Source organism: Carassius gibelio, chromosome A13, assembly GCF_023724105.1.
Source record: "Carassius gibelio isolate Cgi1373 ecotype wild population from Czech Republic chromosome A13, carGib1.2-hapl.c, whole genome shotgun sequence".
In the NCBI taxonomy this organism is placed as follows: domain Eukaryota; kingdom Metazoa; phylum Chordata; class Actinopteri; order Cypriniformes; family Cyprinidae; genus Carassius; species Carassius gibelio.
The window spans coordinates 26157990-26179135 of NC_068383.1; the positions used below are offsets into that span (position 1 = coordinate 26157990).

At 36.3% G+C, this 21146-nt stretch overlaps 1 protein-coding gene across 3 annotated transcripts; it reads left to right on the forward strand.

The window, feature by feature from the left end:
* The first annotated feature begins 444 nt into the window (after positions 1-444).
* Positions 445-18307, forward strand: LOC128026547 (NACHT, LRR and PYD domains-containing protein 3). 3 transcript variants are annotated; one of them, XM_052613808.1, is made up of 9 exons: positions 445-516; positions 1781-1963; positions 3960-4142; positions 5885-7840; positions 8456-8629; positions 13917-14090; positions 14317-14478; positions 17069-17115; positions 17202-18307. In XM_052613808.1, exons 2-9 carry the CDS (start codon positions 1809-1811, stop codon positions 17780-17782), a joined length of 3432 nt encoding a protein of 1143 aa, XP_052469768.1. In that variant the 5' UTR covers positions 445-516; positions 1781-1808; the 3' UTR covers positions 17783-18307. The 3 variants fall into 3 exon arrangements, with proteins under 3 accessions (XP_052469768.1, XP_052469769.1, XP_052469770.1); XM_052613809.1 differs by lacking the exon at positions 3960-4142; XM_052613810.1 differs by lacking the exon at positions 1781-1963.
* Positions 18308-21146: the final 2839 nt, after the last annotated feature.

The window sequence follows — 21146 nt, forward strand, 5'->3', positions numbered from 1 at the left end:
TCTTTTTTATACAGTAATAGGTCCATATAAATTGTTCTTAATTTTTCTGGTAGTCACATGAAGGAATACAACAGTTTAATTTATCCTAATCAAATTAAAAACGTGTTTATTTTTTTGGCCAACATAGTGCTGCAGGTATGCTGTTCATAGACACTATAAAAAAGTAACATTCAATAGTTAACAGGATTGATACCACACTCACAACAACTGATTAACAATGGACAAATCATAGTTTGGTCTCAGGCTGGGCCAAATTAAGTTTATCTTATATAAGCTGCTTTAGAATTACACATCAACTCTTTATATATATATATATATATATATATATATATATATTTTTTACAATTTGAAATGTGCTTAAATATCTCCACTAAGACAGATGAGAGTATTGAAGGTGACTCTCCTGGGGGTTACAGCGCCCTCTGCCGTGGATCTGAGCGTCATCCGCTTCAGACATCAGCTGAACAAACCGAAAGCGAAAGAATCATCCGACTAAAACAAACTGAAATCCTCGAGGTACGTTCATGAGCTTTATATATATTATTTGTAATAGGCTAATGATATTTTAGTTTTTATGTGGACCTTATTTCAAACTCGATATTGATCCTACACTATATCTGCACTACGATCTCAATTATTTGTGGAGAAGAGAGTCATTGTAGTGCCGAAGCAGATAACGTGCAGAAGCCTGAAAGACCCGTGAGCAGCTTACTAGTGTCTGAGACTGGTCTTATTATCATCATTCAATATACTGCGCTAAAAGGCATCAATGTCGATTGTGAAGGTACATTAAATTTTTAGCAGAGACCGATATTAACATGGATTTATTGTACAGCGAGGGAGGGAGCTAGAGCAGACAGCAACACAAAAATAATATGATTAACAGGCTCACAGCCTAATAATTCAATAGTGTATTAGATATTTTCAACAAATATATTGCACTAATTTTGACGTGGGCACTTTAGAAATTGTGTTTTAATACACTACCAGTCAAAAGGTTCTGATGAGTAAGTTTTTTTAGTCTCTTCTGCTCACCAAGCCTTCATTTATTTGATCCAAATTACAGCAAACACATAAATATTGTGAAATATTTTTTTATTAAAATGTAATTTATTCCTTTGATCAAAAAGCTGAATTTTGAGCATCATTACTCCAGTCCTCACATTGTCCTTAAGAAATCGATCTAATATGCTGATTTGCTGCTTATAAAACATGTATTATTATTATGTTGAAAACAGATTAGACCCCCCCCCCCCCCCCCCCAGGTTTCTTTGATGAACAGAAAGTTCCGAAGAACAGCATTCATCTGAAATATAAAATACGATTATAAATGTCTTATCAACACTTTTGAGCAATTTAAAGCATCCTTGCTAAATAACAATAATAATTTCTATAATTGCCCCCCCCACCACCCCAAATGAGGTACAACAACTTTTCACTGGAACATGACCCTTAAAAGGACATATTTGTTCTTTTTTTTTTTTTTTTACCACTAATAGATAGGCCTACAAATTAGTACCATAAGGGTATGAATGACTACTCTTAAGGTACTAATATGTACGGTGTCAAGCTGTTGTACCCCAAAAGGTAAAATACAAGACAGAGAACGCACTGCAAACATCAGACTTGTATCTGATTTAAGACCACTCACAGAAGAGGCACAAATCAGAACCAAACATTTAATTCTTTGTGGTTTCTGTTGTTCACACTGTTCTGAAAAAAAAAGACATCTGAACCACATACAGTATGAGCTAAATAATCAGATTTGTCCCACTTTTAGATGCAGACTGAATGAAGCTATAGAAGAAATGAGCCTGAATGAGGAGAGAGAGGATGGAGATGTTGTTCACTACCAGAACCAGAGAGCAGCATCTCCAGAGCCCAGCTGTTTGTCTGTGAAGAGTGATGCATCCATGGAAATACCCATCAAATTCAGTCATGGAACAGGGACCCTTAACAACAGGTAAGACAATTACCAGACAAGGGACAGAAAAAACTTAAGCTAATAATTTCCAACCTTGTTAAGTTACTGCTGTACCCACATTTGAAAACTTTCCACAAGGATCACCTTATACGTGGATAAATCATGCTAACTCTAACTCATCTGACTGTTGCTGAAGTCTCTAGCTAGTGAACGATCTGAGGTGAAATGTCTAACTATATATTTTAGACAATAAAACTTTATTATGAATTATCCGGTGCATGGTATGGCTGGTATGTTGGGGTAGACCTGTTTGATTTTGAAGATATTAACCCAAATATCCGAATCTTAATGCTGCATTATACAATTCAATTAATGTTTAGAAGAAAAGACTCACATTACCGAAAATGCCTGCAAATGTGGTTTTATCTGACAGTGGCTTGATGTGATAAACATCTTTGTAGTGGACAGTGTCCATGTGAACACCTTCAGCCACATCGTCAATTAAATGGCATTTTATGGTAAACTTAATTCATCCATCATTGCCACAAATGAGTCAGCTCCACACCACATTTGGAGGGTTGTCACCTGAATATGCTCTCAGAATCACGCTTCATTGTCATCACCTGTATGTCAGTTAATATAATTTTAGTTTTCATTCTCATTATTTAGTAATTATTTGTATAGCATTCATTCATTTAATAATTAATTCATCAATGCCAAATCTACCAAATTTCAGAAACATCCTCAGCTAAAACGTTTGATATTGTTAATATTTTTCAAAAAAGAAAAAAATAATAATAATGATGAAAGCCAATGGTTATTAAATACTATGAATGAATATTTACACTAATTTGTAGAGTGGGGTAAAAATAAAAAATAAATTATTGAGATTTGGAGCCAGATTACCATACGGTGAAAATGACTTTAACGACGGCAGCATTATTTTATTTTTACACTTATGTGAGCAGTTCCTCAGCTGCATCATGTGCTCAGATCAACTGTTATCATTGCCTTATTGTCATCCTGTCACAATGTTTGCTAATATTTTATTAACATTTTAAAACAGTGATTTCTTGATTTCTTCAATTCCTCAAAAAAAAAAGAAAAAAAAAAGAAAATGTGGCCAAACATTACCTTCAGATAAATTTTTAAAAGTGGAGTAAAATAAAAAAAAATTGGACATGAAATGGACAGAAAATTTAGTAAATAAAAGTAATAATTTCTATAACCCCCTCCCCAGCCCCACCATTTAGGGTATAAAAGCTTGTCACTGGAACAAGGACATATTTGTTCCTTTTTTTAACATATTTGTTCCTTTTTTTTACCACTAATAGATAGGCCTAAAATCTAGTACCATAAAGGTACGAATGACTACTCTTAAAGGGATAGTTCACCCAAAAAAAAAATATTTCATTAATAACTTACCCTCATGTCGTTCCAAAACAGTAAGATCTCCGTTTATCTTTGGAACACAGTTAATATTTTAGATTTAATCCGAGAGCTCTCAGTCCCTCCATTGAAGCTGTGTGTACGGTATACTGTCCATGTCCAGAAAGGTAAGAAAAACATCATCAAAGTAGTCCATGTGACATCAGAGGGTCAATTAGAATATTTTGAAGCATCGAAAATATATTTTGGTCCAAAAATAGCAAAAACTACGACTTTATTCAGCATTGTCTTCTCTTCCGTGTCTGTTGTGAGAGAGAGTTCAAATCAAAGCAGTTTGTGATATCCGGTTCGTGAACGAATCATTCGATATAACCAGATCTTTTTGAAAAGTTTGAACTCTTCAAGTTATTAATGACAGAATTTTGATTCTTGTCAAGCTGTTGTACCCCAAAAGGTAAAATACAAGACAGGGAACGCATTGCAAATATCAGACTTGTATCTGACTTAAGACCACTCACGGAAGAGGCACAAATCAGAACCAAAAATTTAATTCTTTGTGGTTTCTGCTGTTCACACTGTTCTGAAAAAACTAAAATCTGAACCACATACAGTATGAGCTAAATAATCAGATTTGTCCCACTTTTAGATGCAGACTGAATGAAGCTATAGAAGAAATGAGCCTGAATGAGGAGAGAGAGGATGGAGATGTTGTTCACTACCAGAACCAGAGAGCAGCATCTCCAGAGCCCAGCTGTTTGTCTGTGAAGAGTGATGCATCCATGGAAATACCCATCAAATTCAGTCATGGAACAGGGACCCTTAACAACAGGTAAGACAATTACCAGACAAGGGACAGAAAAAACTTAAGCTAATAATTTCCAACCTTGTTAAGTTACTGCTGTACCCACATTTGAAAACTTTCCACAAGGATCACCTTATACGTGGATAAATCATGCTAACTCTAACTCATCTGACTGTTGCTGAAGTCTCTAGCTAGTGAACGAGGTGAAATGTAAAATGTAAAAAATGCAATTTTCTCTTGAGATTTACTTTTTAATTTTAATTTTTCATTGCCTTATTGTCAACCTGTCACAATGTTTTCTTTTTAATTGTTTTTTTTTTTAAACTGTGATTTCTTGATTTCCTAAATTCCTCAAAAAAAAAAAAAAAAAAAACTTGCCAAACCATTACCTTCAGATGAATTGTTAAAAGTGGTGTAAAATTAAACAATTTACACATGAAATGGACAGAAAATTTAAATTCCTCTTTAACAGCATAGTGAACCACATTTTGTTTTTGACACTGAAATTTTATAAAATTTAACAATGTACTAATGGAGTCATAATAAGATCCCAATATCTCTGAAATTGAAGTATAAGGCCTTAAAGAAAGAAAAGTAGCTTTATTTTAAGGTATCCTTGTTACTGTTTAATCATGTATTTAAGTACTGAGCAATATTTATTAAATATGTGTACTTCTATAAGGATTATGATTTTGTTTAGGGTAATTATGCATAATTAATTGTTGTTATTATAGTACGTATATGTAACACTTAAGAACACGTTAAAATAAAGTGTTACCGAAAAGTATGTTAAGAACTAGAATTTAAAATCATATTATACCTTTAATAGTTACAAGATGGGATCTTTCCCATTTTTTTACATTTTTCACATTCTATTATCTCACGGGGAAGTCGTGGCCTAACGGTTAGCGACTCAGACTCGCAATCGGAAGGTTGTGAGTTTGAGTCTTGGGCCGGCAGGAATTGTAGGTGGGGGAGTGCATGTACAGTGCTCTCTCCACCTTCAATACCACGACTTAGGTGTCCTTGAGCAAGGCACTGAACCCCCAACTGCTCCCCGGGCGCCGCAGCATAAATGGCTGCCCACTGCTCTGGGTGTGTGTGTGTGTGTGTCTGTGTCTGTGTGTGTGTTCACTTCTCTTTGTGTGTGCACTTCGGATGGGTTAAATGCAGAGCACGAATTCTGAGTATGGGTCACCATACTGGCTGAATGTCACGTCACTTTCATCTCAGAATAAAGTTGTCATTTTGATCCCCCTCTATAAAATAATGGAATACTCAATAAACAATCATCCATGTCATTTAACATTTTGGTTTTCTTCTTTTATGCATTTCTTTCACACACACATTTCTTTTTGCATTATTGACACACTGTTTTCCTAATGAATGTTGTTCAGTGCTTTGACGCAATGTATTTTGTTTAAAGCACTATATAAATAAAGGTGATTTGACTTGACACACACACAGTCAAAAAATATTTTTTTTTTGACCTCTGTTTGAGTTGACATCATTCGACCCATCATCGTTACACACACAGTGTTTCAACGTTAAAACAAATATGGCAAGGCTTACAAGTTTTAAGTGTCATTTGAAAAATAGAGTTCTAACTGATGGGGGATAGTTTCTTTATAGAAACAGCATGGTGTGTCTCAGGTGTTTCTTTTTTTTTTCATTTGTTTTTCTTTGAAAGACACATGGCTTTAGTAGAGCTTGTCTCTTGAGACCTCATTCTGTCTGTGTTCTTTTTCTTTTCCCTGCTGTGAGCATAGAGATGATTGGTCGACCTGCAGAGAGACTGGAAACCTGCAACTGGATCCTCACCGACCAAATGATAAGCTACTGAGAGCCAAAGACCACCACAAAAACAACATGAAGAACAAATATGAGAGGTTATTTGAAGGAATCAAAATACAAGAAAATCAAACTTTTCTGAACAGCATTTACACACAGCTCTACATCATAAATGAAGAGAGTAAAATAGTGAATGAGGAACATGAGGTTTTACAGATGGAAGCAACGCCCAAAACAAAATTCTCACATAACACTCCAATCTACTGCAATGACATCTTTAAACCCTTACGTGAACCAAGATGTGAGGAGAAAGACAAAATAAAGATGGTTCTTACTAAAGGTATCGCTGGAATTGGAAAAACCGTCTCTGTGCAGAAGTTCATTCTGGACTGGACCGAGGGAAAAGCCAATCAAGATGTGGACTTCATGTTTGTGCTCCCATTTCGTGAGCTAAACTTAATTAAAGATGACCAGTACAGTCTTCACAGACTTTTACTTGACTTTCATCCTGATCTTGGAGATCTAGACTTAAAGATTTATGAGGAGTGTAAAGTTGTGTTTATCTTTGATGGTCTGGATGAAAGCAGAATTACACTGATGTTTTCAGACAGTGAAAAAGTTTCAGGTGTGACTGAGACTTCATCAGTGGCTGTGTTGATGTCAAACTTAATGAAAGGAAATCTGCTTCCCTCTGCTCTCATCTGGATCACCTCCAGACCAGCAGCAGCCAATCAGATCCCCCCCAGATATATCAACCGTGTGACAGAGATTGAAGGATTCAATGAGCCACAGAAGGAGGAATATTTCAGGAAGAGAATCAGTGATGAGCATCAAGCCAGCAAAATCATTTCACATATTAAAAAAGTGAGAAGCCTCTACATCATGTGCCACATCCCCGTCTTCTGCTGGATCTCATCCACTGTGCTTCAGAAGCTCATGGAAAAAGATCTGAGTGCAGAAATCCCTCAAACTCTGACTGAAATGTACATCCACTTCCTGCTCATTCAGATAAAAATGAGGAATCAGAAATATGAAGAGGGAGATCCAGAGAATCGCCAACAGTTAGATGAAGTGATTCTGAAACTTGCTGAACTGGCTTTCAATCAGCTGATGAAGGGCAATGTGATGTTCTATGAGGAGGACCTGAGAGAGTGTGGCATAGATGTCACTGAGGCCTCAGTGTATTCTGGGATGTGCACTGAAATCTTTAGGGGGGAATCAGTTATTCATCAGAGGAAAGTCTACTGCTTCACACATCTGAGCCTTCAGGAGTTTCTTGCTGCATTATATGTGTTTTGCTCTCATCTGATGAACAACATGGAGCCACTGGAGTTGTTTCAGTATATAGAATATGAAAATTATGAGAATATGTGTGACAGGTCTGAGGGAAACCCTCTGTATGCATTACTAAGATCAGCAGTTAAAAAAACTCTTCAGAGTGAAAAAGGACATCTGGATCTATTCCTGCGGTTCCTGCTGGGGGTCTCACTTGAGTCCAATCAGACACTCTTACAAGATCTACTGCCACACACAGAGAACAGCTCTTCCACTATCAGAGACATCACAAAGTACATCAAAGACACAATTAAGAGTGACAATGAAACAGATTATTATTGTAATTTGGATTATGATGATGACAGATTCAGCAATCAATTTAAAAAGCATTACAAATGTCTCTCAGCAGACAGATCTATCAATCTTTTCCTCTGCCTGCTGGAGGTGAAAGATCAGACTCTGTCAAGAGAAATTCTGGAGTTTGTGAAATCAGACAAACTCTCAGAGAAGAAACTCTCTCTTTCTCACTGCTCAGCAATAGCCTACATAATTCAGATGTCAGATGAGGTGCTGGATGAGTTTGATCCTATGAAATACAACACATCAGAAGAGGGTAGATGGAGACTGATACCAGCTGTGATGAACTGCAAAAAAGTTATGTGAGTAGGCTATTCATGTTATCACATAAGTTTCCCAAACTTTGGTCCTGGAAAACCCTCAGCTCTGCACATGTTTCCCTTTTCAAACTCACCTGAATCTACTCATCACCTCATTAGTAGTGACTCAAAGGCCTGAAATGAAAAGGGTAACATCTAAAACAAGGGTGTGCTCCAGGTCCATTGTTGGGAATCACAGACATAATATTTTTTTTTTCTTCAGTAATTGTGAATCTGACTTTTTGTGTGTCTAATTAATATATGAAATTTCAACCCTGTTTTTATTCATATTACACAAATTTATTATGAGCATTGAAGTAGAAAAGACATAAGAATTTGAAAACACATGGAACAGTAGACAGTAGAAACACAGCAATGTGTAAAATATGTTTACAACGATCTCACATTCACAATTAAAAACTATTAAATTCATATCACAAACAAAGTATTACTTAGTAGTCAAAAGCTACTTAATTTGAACATGATCTTTGTTCAAAGAACTTCTTGTAACACAGCATATTAGATATGTGGTCAATTAAAGATTGTTTTATTGGCATTCTTAAAAAAGAAAATAAGACATCTTTATTACAATCTTTACAATGTTGTTTTCTGTTATAGATTTGCTGGATGTGGTCTCTCTCTTCAGCAATGTGAAATTTTGTCTTCAGCTCTACAATCTTCAAATTCCTGTCTGAGAGAGCTGGACCTGAGTAACAATGATCTGCAGGATTCAGGAGTGAAGCTTCTCTGTGCTGGACTCAAGGGTTCACTCTGTCAACTAAACATACTGAGGTTTGATTTTTACATTCACTTATTATGTTAAAAAATGGGAATGAATAGCTGTTTGGAAAAGATCAGATTTTTATAACACATCTTTATTTCAAAGATATTTATTTTGTTCTAATTATAAAGTGTGTGTATATATATATATATATATATATATATATATATATATATATATGTATATATATATATATATATATATATATAGTGAAAGTGACGTGACATAGAGCCAAGTATGGTGACCCATATTCAGAATTCGTGCTCTACATTTAACCCATCTAAAGTGCACACACACAAACCGTGACCACAAATAATTGATTTTAAGTATTATTCAATTAAGTTTCACAATACAAGATGAGAATTTAAAAAATATGAAACATAACATAATATAAAATAAAAGCTTTAATAAACGCACCACAATCACAAAAATAAGCCAATATAAGATGTTCCCTATTCTAAAGTATTACCAAAGAGCTTTGAAATCAATTCCGAATTGAAAAGGCAACCAAAGGTGTTGCATCGCATTGCCTGCATCTGGGTCAAAGGTTGAGCTTGAATATACAACAGACTACAGCCAACTAGCAAGATAGGTCTTCATCTGCATTTTCCATACCAACAGCTGGTAGTAATCTGTAATTAAAAAAGGGGAGTAGCTAAGACTGCAGGTATTCAAACAGTGAAACGGTACGCAGATGTCATGGTTCGGTACGTACCTCAGTTTGGGGGTCACGGTTCAATACAATCTCAGTACAATAATAGAAAAAAATCTATTATGCTCGGTTTCTTTCTAAATTATGTGAAAATCATCTTGTTTACTCACAGAAAACAATATATTGATTTAAATTTTCTAAGACACTTTTTGTTGGAAAAAGTCATATGCGAGAAGGTGTCAACTATCATGAATATCATTGTGATAGTTCATCATTTACACCTGAGAAGACGAAGGCCCTGATAATGAGCTGCATAATGAGCCTTTCAATCAGCTGTGTGTCTGAGAGGAAGGTGTTACAAGAACGAATGTAAGGACAAAATAAATGCAAATAATTTTATGTTTGTAGCTTATTTAGAATATATTTAATTATCCCACAACATAATTTAATATTCACTTGCGAGTGCAGTTAAACAGTTTATTAGGAACAATCAAAGCTGACTTTCAAAGCTGAATTTTTAGCATCATTTCTTAAGTCACACAAACCTTCAGAAATCCTTTTAACAATCTGATTTTCTATACAAAAAACATTTATTGTTATTATTATTATTATTATTATTATTAATAGTGTTGAAAAGAGCTGTGAATATTTTTTCTGTTTTTTTTTAGCGGGGATAAATTGAAAGAACAGCATTGTTTGTTACATTGATTACAGTTACATTTATTTGATACATTTATGTCTTATCCTTCTCATTGCGAAGCAAACAGTAAAATTAAAAAACGTGAAGAACAGTCTCGCTGCGTTATCTTCTGTTGTGTGGCGTATTCAAGCCGCACGCTTCAGTGAAACATTAGAATCTGAATAGAGCGTTCAGCACGAGGGGCGTGGTCACATTACAAGATAATGAAGGGAGACGTGAAAAACAGATAACGAGTTGTTTTCATATGTATTACTTTAGCACAGGATATTTGTTTTCGGCAGATATCTGTTAAAAGTAGACATGTCAAGCTTTCTATAGATTTATGTCTCGTGTCTCTTCGTTGAGTATTCATTGAGTTACACTTCATTTTAATGTCGCATTTGTAAATGAAGATCACTGCAGACAAAGGCTGCAGACAGCACACCTTGTTTGTTATCTTTATTTTATAAATGGACAAAGTTTTGTTGTTATTATGTCTTTACACAAAAAAGTAGACCCTTTACAGATTCGATTGATGTATTGCTCTTATCTGTATGATCAAAACTGAAAATGTAATTTAAGTTCTTTACGGGGTTATCAGGAGAAAATGCCTCATAACGCGTATACATGTTAATCGACTCCAGGGGGTTAAAGTATACTCCTTTGTCAGTCTGTGAGAGATGCATTCAAAATCAGCACATGGTCACTGTCTAGTGGGCTTTGTTTTCAAGTGCGCAACTCACAACATTCACTGTTCTTCTGTTGGCAGCCGGTTATCAAACAGCATTACATTGCCGCAAGCGACCCCTTCTGGATTGAGGTGTAATTACCTGTATTCGTTGTAAGGCCTCATACACCGAACCGAGATATCTGTATCGTGATGGTTCGGTACGAATATATGTATCGTTCCAGCCCTTACAAACAGTAAACTAAAAATCATTTGATGATTAAGATTAAGATTTTTACATGATTTAAGTACACAGTTCCTTTTAGAGCACTTTTAGGGGGTTTTGAGATCATTCAGGTGTACACATGCATGTTATATTGGCCCAAAGTAGGTTTGAGTATTCAAATTCCCTGAAATTTTGTTTGTAGCACCATTGCCTTGAATTGTTTAGCTCCAACCCTAATCAAACACACCTGAACCAGCTTGTTGCAAGCAGGGTGGGGCTGAAAGTCATGGAAATGGAGTGTGACTGATAGCAAAAGTGCAAATGAAGGACTCCTGCATGCCACACTAGTCTCCTTAAGAGGAGCTCAATGCAAGGTGTAGTGACATTGCAGGGAGAAACAGGACCAGGCCTGGGACATTTTATTATGTTTGTGTGTGGTAGTCGGTCATAAACCAGCTGTTTTTTGTTTTGGTTAATTGTGAATTAAAGTAGGTTTATTTTGACTAGGGGCCTGTACCATGAAGCTGGATTAGCTGGCTAGACAGGTAAGTTACAGGTTAGTTTGCACCAATCCTAGGTTTTAGGTACCACGTAAATGACTTGGCTTTTAGCGGCATTCATTGCCATAGTAACTTACACTCCAAGGCTAACCTGCTCCGGGGCAGGTTATGTTCTGGGTTAGAGATCTTAAACTAAAGCTAGACCAATCAGATGTGAGAGAAATGACACATGTCTGACACAAAGTCACTCCAGTTAATCTTGCTCCAAATTAAAGGTCACTATTGCTAACAAAAAAAATTGCTAAAATTAAAAATATAAATTATTATATATTATTACACAAGCAATTTTAGTTTAACAGTTATTTATCAATTATAATTTTTTTTATTTTAAATAAATATTAATGTATACAGATCATATAATATAAATAAGCTGTAGTATCAAAATATTGCACTATTTTAAAAATAAAAAATCTGACCTTACATGTTCAAGTCTCTATCACTATATATTTTCAAATGTATTAACTTTTACTTGTCACTGCACCGACAGAGCAAGACTATTTATTTTATTTGTCCTCCTTCATTTTTTGATTGGACACTCCTGCCACAAATATAATTTATTTTGTTTAAATGTTGTTGTGGATGGGTGTTATGATTAGTATTGGGTATCATTTGAATTTGATCAATTCTAAATCTTTCTCTGTTTATCAATTATGTTTTATATTATACAGCATTAGGCTACATAAAAACTGAGGACTTGTTTAAGAGCGGCTTGTGTGCAAAACTGTTTTAACACACAACATTTGTTGGAAGTAACCAAATAAAAAAAAATGTATAGTTACCACCAGTGCTTAGCGGTTTGTATGTAGAAAAATCAACAAATCTGAAATTCTGGGAGCATACAAAACCTGTCAAGGCAAACTGCAGGCAAATCTGCATTCATATGTGTGTGTCCAGACATGAGCAACCTATCTGCATGGGCTGCTTTTTGTTATAACACAAATGTACCCACATTTTTAATGGGGCTTTCAAAAGAGACGGAGGAAAAATGAGGTACATCATCTCGACCTCCAAATAAGTGCCCTGTCAAATTACAAAGAAAACGCACTAGAAAGCTATGAATATGTATAAATAAATATGAATAGACCAGATCTGACAGGAAAGACTGTTTGTTTGTTTTGTTTTTTTTTGGGGGGGGGGGGGGGGGGGGGGGGTGTATGGTCTTCCACCACCAGGTAGCAGGGTCTTTAGATGTCATTGTAGTCACATGTCTGCTTTCTTGTGCTTGTGCTGTGTGTCCGTTTCCTCACCTTTTGGCTGCTGTGCTCAGGACGCATAGACGAGGAGTTGTTGTAGTTGGCTGTTTGCCTGAGATTCTCAGTCTCATTTCCACCTCGCGTTGGGCATTGCACCAGAGGTAGTCTCCATAGCCTGTGTCCACAGGTGTCTGTACGGACGGCTATGGAGTTGTTTTTTACGTTGGTTTATTTTTGGGAATTTTTTATTATTGTACCCAATAAACTGTTGCACGTATCCTCTGCATTTGAATTCTCTCTCTTCACGGCCCTGACATATATATTTATATATATTTTTGTAAATATTACAATTTTCAACAGTTAAAGATTAACATAACAAAGAAGGCAAAGAAGCTTAAGGAAGTTTTCACCTTTACAGTCATAGCACTCATAGCAAAGAACTATTCAAACGCTTTGTTCGTACTTGTCCATCTCTGTTGGCTTTTCTCAAATGCTTATCCAAGCTGGCTGCTTGAATAGCAGGGTATTGTTCTAGAAATCATCACATTATCAAAGTATAGGGAATTCCAGCTGGTTCTTATATTTTTTTTTTTACAAATGTCATACTCTATACATTTTAAAATGCACATAATACTTAAGATTCAGCACCCTTGCCAGTGAATAAACAAACATTGATAGGCTAGCTCAAAATAATTAAAATAAAATATTTTTCCCTCTGAAGTTCCCTCTACACCCAGCTAAATGACACAACCATGGAAAAGGGATGCAATGCTTTGATTATAAATGATCGACCTGTGACACTACTCAGTTTGTTTTGTGTAAACTTTACTTTCGAAGCAAGGGTGTGTAGTTTCTGAAATTGATCAATAAATGTGAAACTGAGGGTGAAAAACCTGTCAAAGAGTTTGTCTTTGACTTGATTTTAATTTCTGCAGAAATAATCTTATTTACAGAGTTTCACCTTCTGAGTTCAAATGAGACAGAGAAAGGTCCCTGCTAACATGGTAACATTGAAAGATAACTGTATCCCCTGGGCCTCTGGTCTTAACCAATTGTATGCTCACAAGTTACTGAAAAACATCAAAACACCAGATATAATAAACTACAAGTACCGTTCTAATACAGTTTTTAGGATTCATCAATTTGATCACATCATTCATATAATTTAAACAATCAATCATGCTTCCCGTTATCTGGTCTTTCGGAAGATGTGTGAACAGGAATCAATAAGCTGAAAACAGAATGTACATTTCATAACAAGTATCTAATTCCTAACCATAAGTATCCAATTCCATACTTTCTCCTTTATTGTTCTCTTTAGATTGGTCCTCTGTAATCTCACTGGTCAATGCTGTGAAAGTTTGTCTTCAGCTCTGCAATCATTAAACTCTTTTCTGAGAGAGCTGGACCTGAGTAGCAATGACCTGCTGGATTCAGGAGTGAAGATCCTCTTTAATGGACTGAAGAAGTCGCATTGTCAACTGAACATACTGAGGTATTTATAAAAATAAATAAACATATCAATTTAGACTTGCCCTTGATTTCTGACTTGAAACAAAGTACACATTATAAAAAGTATGTATTTTATTAAATAATAATTATATAATTATATTTTTATTTATAAGAATACACACATATGCCCTATTCAGATAGTGTATATATATTTTTTTTCTCATGGGGACAAACTAATGTCGTGGACTGTTGGCTGTTGGTTTCTGTAGATTATCTGGCTGTATGGTAACAGAGGAAGGCTGTTGTTATGTGATGTCAGTTCTGAGTTCAAACCCCTCACTTCTGAAAGAGCTGGATCTGAGCTACAATCACCTCAGAGAATCAGAAGTTAAGCTGCTCAACCATCCAAACTGCACGCTGGAAAAATTCAAGTATGTTGATCAGCAAGTATGAAGATAAAAGAGTAGCAAAAGAGAGAAAAAATGAGAGCTTCAAATCTGAATTTGAGAAATCTAAATAGTTTGTAATCTGAAATTTACTTTTAAACCTCTGATGTGCAAAGCTTAAATGTTTAAACTTTTACACATACACAATAATTAAAACTCCTGTTTTAAATTCAGTGTTGCAGACCAGTAGTTACAAATTTGTAAACACCAATACAGGCACAAGTGTGTATTACATTTTTACTTTAGCATCCAAACATAAATATTTAGTGCGTTGATTTTTACTACTACTTTTGTGATATTTCTGTTACAAAACTCACTTGCACAAATGGAAGATGTAGGGCTGTAGTAAAATTTTTTATCTTCTCAGGCTTGGTTATTGAACACCTCAAATGTTCTCATTGGTCAAGACCGACTCCAGCAATATGCTTTTTTTCTCATTCAAAACAAAACCACAATTGTATGTCGCACCTGAAAAGTGTGGGGAAAAATGCTAGGCGCACCGTTTTCTCCTTTTTTCCAAAGCACTCTGTAGCCTGTGCTTTATGCTTGCGTTCCGTGACATCTGCTGTTGCTAAGCAACCATGACCTGCTCTCCATGAAGAAGCAGAAGTTTTAGCAAAGGATAAATAGATTTCCAGCACTAAAAATCCCTTGCAGTTGCTCTGCTAATCAATTCATTTAAAAAATGTCTATCAGCTATGACCAGCTGTTTCTCCATCTTGGCTTAGTTTTTAATTTTGTTACGGGAAAGGATGAAGCTGATTCGTTGATTCTTGTCACATGTACAGTGGTGCACTTGCTGTGTTCTGAAAGGTTTAGATGTTTATAATTAAATTTTCTACCTGTTAGATTGTGTTTTATTAACATCTACACCTACATAGCTAAACTTTCTCTTTACCATAATTAAATACTAATTAAAGTTGTACAGTGTGACATATTAACTCGGTCCTATAGGGCTAGTGTCCTTTCTGTATGGTAGAGTATGGCAGTGGCCATACAGCTCAGTCAGGTGAGTCATGAAAAATTATCCAAACTTCATATATTTCTGTTATACTTTTTTATTGTTATATTAATGAGAGGGTTTTACAAATATTTAACCAATGATAAGTATTACAAAGAGCTTGTCACTAAAGCTCGTAATGCCATTGGATACTCAAGCTCTCAGCGAAACCTTGTCACTTCACCCCGTCTCCCCTCAGATTGACACGAGGCACACAGCCTGGAGACATCTCCACTTTTTTGCAATGCAAACAAATAAATAACTGATGTTTGAATATGAATACGAACAGCGCCGGACTGAAACTAACAAACACACTTGTGCATTGCATTGCGCAGGGTGTATGATAGGGCCCTATGTCTGTAAAGGCTAATGCTTTTGTGTGTTTGAAGAGCAAGGTAGGTTAGGCTATTTGCCGTCTAGCCAATATTCTTTGGTACATTTTAAATATCCTGTGCATAAGCATTAATCATTTATATCATGAGATTTTGGCCAAGTGTGTTAAACAACAAGAAAAACTAAGCACCCATATAGCAACAATAAATGTTATATAACCTGTAAAAGTTGATGAAAGTGTATAATGCTATGCACTTGCATCAAATGTGGTTGTTCTGTTGACAGACAAAACACAGATCTCCTCATTCTCCACCAAAAAACTTGTTTTTCATATAGCCTAATGTTAATTGCAAGTGTCTGATACAATACCAACACTGACTACTGATAATATTAGTCCTGTGCAAATTTCTAATAGCAGACATAGCTGAAAAGGTTTTGAGGTTAATGTGTTACAAATAAATCATGTGTTACAAATAAAGCGTGATATATTATTTTAACCTGGTGAAATGTAAATGACACAGGGCACAAAACTATATTAGTTTTTTTTTTTTTTTTTTTATCCATCCATTTAACGGACCATAGAACGGGACTCACAAACCCTAGACATCCAGGTATCTGGGAAATAAGTCAGTAAATTCAAGCTCTTACTAGACACTCTAGAAAACTTCCAGATAGGTGTGTTAAGGCCAATTGGAGCTAAACTCTGCAGGTCAATGGCCCTCCAGGATCTAGTTTGGAGACCCCAACCTACAGAGTTGTTACTTTGCAGTTTGTTACTTTAATGGCCTTCCCCTAATGCCTAGTTCACACTACAGGATTTTAAGCCTGATTTGCAAGTTAATGAGATCACTGACAGGTCGGGCTGTGATCAGAGGTTCAAACTCTGAGTTCAAACAAACCAATATCCCGGAGTAATTCATGTACTCAAACAGTACACTGACTGAACTGCTGTAAAGAGAGAACTGAAGATGAACACAGAGTCGTTTTATTAATAAATTAATAAAAGACGGGTATTTTGATTATTGTGTATGTTTCCAAAACAAAACATCAGCTTTTCTCATCAGATTGTGAGTGTAAATATCAACTAACAAGTATGAATATTTCTTGTGTAAGTTCTCACATTCAAATCTACAAGCCCTTGAGTTTTAGTGCACTTTTACCTGACAAGGAAGAGTCAGTGCTGTGTATGTGAGTTTACTGATTGTATCTGATGTGCAGAATGTGACACTGTGTGTTTTATAGTGTGGCTCATGGAGGAGAGTTCAGGATTTTAGCTGGACTACGCAAATGTACGTCTACACAAGACACACACACATACACCCCTTTAGTGATTATTGTTGTGTTGCATTATAAATGTCTCTCTTCTTGTGTTCAGATGCCTGTCACCTCACACTGGATCCAAACACAGCACACACTTGTCTCATTCTGTCTGAGGAAAACAGACAGGTGACACGTGTGAGAGAGGATCAGTCATATCCTGAGCATCCAGACAGATTTGATGAGTGTCCCCAGGTTCTGTGTAGAGAGAGTCTGTCTGGACGCTGTTACTGGGAAGCTGAATGGAGTGGATATGCTTTTATATCAGTGACATATAAAGAAGTCAGCAGGAAAGGAGCAAGTGATGACTGTGTATTTGGATTCAATGAAAACTCCTGGAGTCTGATCTGCTCTGAAAACAGGTTTACTGTCCGACACAATAACAAGGAAACTGACATATGTGTATCTTCAGGCTCCTCTAAAAGAGTAGGAGTGTATGTGGACATTCCAGTCGGCAGTCTGTCCTTCTACAGCGTGTCTGACACACACACACTCACACACTTACACACATTCACCTCCACGTTCACTGAGCCTCTCTATGCTGGATTTGGGTTTGTGTTTTATTATCCAAACTCCTCAGTGACTTTGTGTGAGATTGAAAAGCCTGTGACCAACAACAGACTTTACCCACACACCTGAATGATAGAAATACTCTCACTTTATATACTGTAGTGCTGCTGAATGTGAGGGTGTATGGTTCTCTTGGGAACCATTAGAATCCATGGAAGCTTTCTATCATGTCTTATTTAGGATACACCTTGTTATTAGCTTGTACATATAATTGATGTTCAGTTAGGTATGCTGCTAGAAAAAACAAATTTAGAAGAACAAAAAAGTACTGGTCATTTTCTGCCAGTATATTATCCATTATGTAACCCTAAAACTCTCAAAATGCAGAATGTAATTTAAAAGTACACCATGTAAATTTTGTGTGTGCACTTTGACAATTAATAAACAAAACTGTCTTGCAGAAGACACACCTAGGTTCTTAACTGATGACGAAGAATTGACAGAGCAACCATCAAGTCTTAGACAGTGTTCTAGGTTATTACAAGCAGAGTTTTTAGCTCCTGTGATTAACACCTCTGTTTTTTCAGAATTTAACAGTAAGAAATTACTCCTCATCCAGTTTTTTTTGTCATTCAATAAACAATATGCAGTTGATCTACATTTCCTTAAATATGAGTCTGTTCTGCTTCCATGGCAACAAGTTTGCATCTAAAATCTTCAACCACCAGTTTTCAGTCGAGACGAAATAAAGCAGCGTTTCAACAAATCTGCATCCTACCTCCCAACTTAGATAAATTTCAGCTGTGAAGGATGCATAATTGTAATTCAGACAACTTATCAGTGTCTGAGGGGAAATTAAACCCTTCGGTAATATCAGATATAACACAATACATAACAATACGATTCAAAACTACAACACTACATCTAACCATGACAGTGGTGCATCTTGTAATACTGGAAGTATGAAAAGCTATGACAAATACTCGTTGAATTGTGACTAATATATTGGATATATTAATATCAGTGAACGCGTTACACATTTGACAACCAAAAAGTGTCATAACACATCTTGAACTGTATGTTTTGTTTGTAAAGTATACCATTTTTGTTTGTTTGTTTTTTAAATGCCAATTTCTTTGATATTTAGTTTCTAATGCAATTATATTAAAACTTTTTCTTGCTTGTTCACCATATTTTATGTAGGTTGATATTGTAGGGGAATTTACAGTTAAAACCCAAGGACCAGATATTTGGCAATAAAGACCAGGAGTCAGAGATGAGTTCAATTAATAATAATTATTTTACTTGAAGAAAATAGTTTGCAATTTCATCAGCAGAAGTCAGCTTCAATACTCTCGACGGAGTTCGTAGGCTGCCCCCTGTACAACTCAAAATCAACCACAGTTATACCCTGACAGAGGATACTAATTGCGTCAAAGCATAAGACAACAAAATTCTGACTGGTTACAAAACCTAGATAAACTCTCCAAAGATGTATATCTGGTAAGCTGGACACTGGCAGTTGATCGTTTGTCCTGGGACTGTCTGAGCTTCTCCCTGTACAGACAGATATTAACACACATACACAGAGAACTTATTTAAAATTCAAGGCTTTCTAGCACTGGCGAGTGTCTTATTACGGTTGGATACACACACATAATATGTGGACATTAATTTTGAGGAAAAGAAATACAGGGTAGAACAGGATTCTTTAATATCTCATAAGCGCACATAAGGTTACACATTTCACTCTTGCCATAACTTGATTAATAGTCAAACAAGAAATCGTGGGACCCACTTTATATTAAGTGGCCTTAACTACTATGTACTTATATTTTAGTTAATAATTTAGTACAATGTACTTATTGTGTACATACATGTTTTTACATTGTACTTATATTAAAAAAAAAATGACATGTAGTTACATCTGTATTTAATTTCTGTAATTACATTTATAATTACACTGTTGACCCATACTTTACACCAGGGGTGGGGAACGTTGATCCTGGAGGGCCTGTGCCCCTGCAGAGTTTAGCTCCAACCCTGAAAAAGAAAAACCTACCTGTATCCTGAAGACCTTGATTAGCTTGTTCAAGTGTGTTTAATTAGGGTTGGAGCTAAACTCTGCAGGGACACAGGCCCTCCAGGATCAACGTTCCCCACCCCTGCTTTACACCTTAACCCACCCTTAAACTTACCCATACCTCCAACCCTCTCCCCAACCTTACCCCTGTCCCACCTCAATTGCAGCAAAAGTGTTTTACAATACAATATGAACACAATAAGTACATTGTTCTTATTTTTTTATGTAAGTACATAGTAGTTAATTTGTCACAGTGTCTGGGTTGTGTTCCCTGGGGTTCCACTAGATGTCCTCCTTTCTCACGGTGTCTGTCACCAGATCACTTACTGTTCCCTTATTTGGTCACCTTTCCTCCTTGTTGTGTAATTGATTGTTCCCCACCTGTCTCCTCACCAAGGAGGAAGGTGACCAAATAAGGGAACAGGAAGTGATCTGGTGACAGTCACCGTGAGAAAGGAGGACATCTAGTGGAACCCCAGGGAACACAACCCAGACACTGTGACATAATTAATATCAGTATGAAGGATATGGCAACTCGGCATCCACTCCTTCAATATATATATATATATATATATATATATTAGGGGTGTAACGGTTCACAAAATTCACGGTTCGGTTCGATACGATACACTGATGTCACGGTTCGGTTCGGTTCGGTTCGATACGTTTTAGATACAGCAAAATGTAAAAACATCTCAACTTTTCAGAATGCCGCAAGCGCACCGCGGGTCATGTGACAAGAACCAACCAATCAGCTTCATCCTTTCCCGTAACAACGTTGAGAGCTCAGCCAAGATGAAGGAACAGCTGATCATAGTTGTATATGGATTGCAATTTTGAAATAAATTCAGTAGCAGAGCTACTGCAAGCGATTTTTAGAGCTGCAAATCCATTTATCCTTCGCTGAAATTTCCGCGTCTCATGGAGAGAGCACGTCATTGTTGCTTAGCAAAGACAGACGCCTCATGAGCGCTTCTGCCCGAGCGCTTTGGAAAGGAGGAGAAAGACGCGCTTAGCGTTTTCCATGCGTTTTTAGGCACGATATGTGAACGGCCCCTAAGGCGCTCGCTCACTCAGCACGCGCTGAAGGCTCGTTGCAAAATGTCTAATGCATTTAACAGACCAGAAATATAAGATCCTAAAATAACCAACAGGTCTGGTGTTTGGGTTGGATTCCCTGTAAGCTATAGTGTCTAAATGCTGCAGGGATAGTTTGCTGCGTGCATGTTTCTCCTTTTTTTCGTCTTTTCCCAGATAGTACTGACGCATATATCCCAGATATTCCCGCTGTTTTTTTTTTTTTTTTTTTTTTTGTAATCCCGCTGGTGTACCCTGTCATGTTGCAGATGCGACATACCGTTGTTTTTTTATCCACCACTCTCTTGCCATCACCATTATAGCTTAAAGGGA

What these genes read in the sequence shown, in the direction of transcription:
- LOC128026547 (XM_052613808.1), top strand. Translation starts at nt 1,809, where the DNA reads ATGAGCCTGAATGAGGAGAGAGAGGATGGAGATGTTGTTCACTACCAG. An exon ending in ACAGGGACCCTTAACAACAG is followed by an intron (nt 4,143 to 5,884) that starts GTAAGACAATTA and finishes CTGTGAGCATAG; the next exon opens with AGATGATTGGTCGACCTGCA. An exon ending in TGTCAACTGAACATACTGAG is followed by an intron (nt 14,091 to 14,316) that starts GTATTTATAAAA and finishes TGGTTTCTGTAG; the next exon opens with ATTATCTGGCTGTATGGTAA.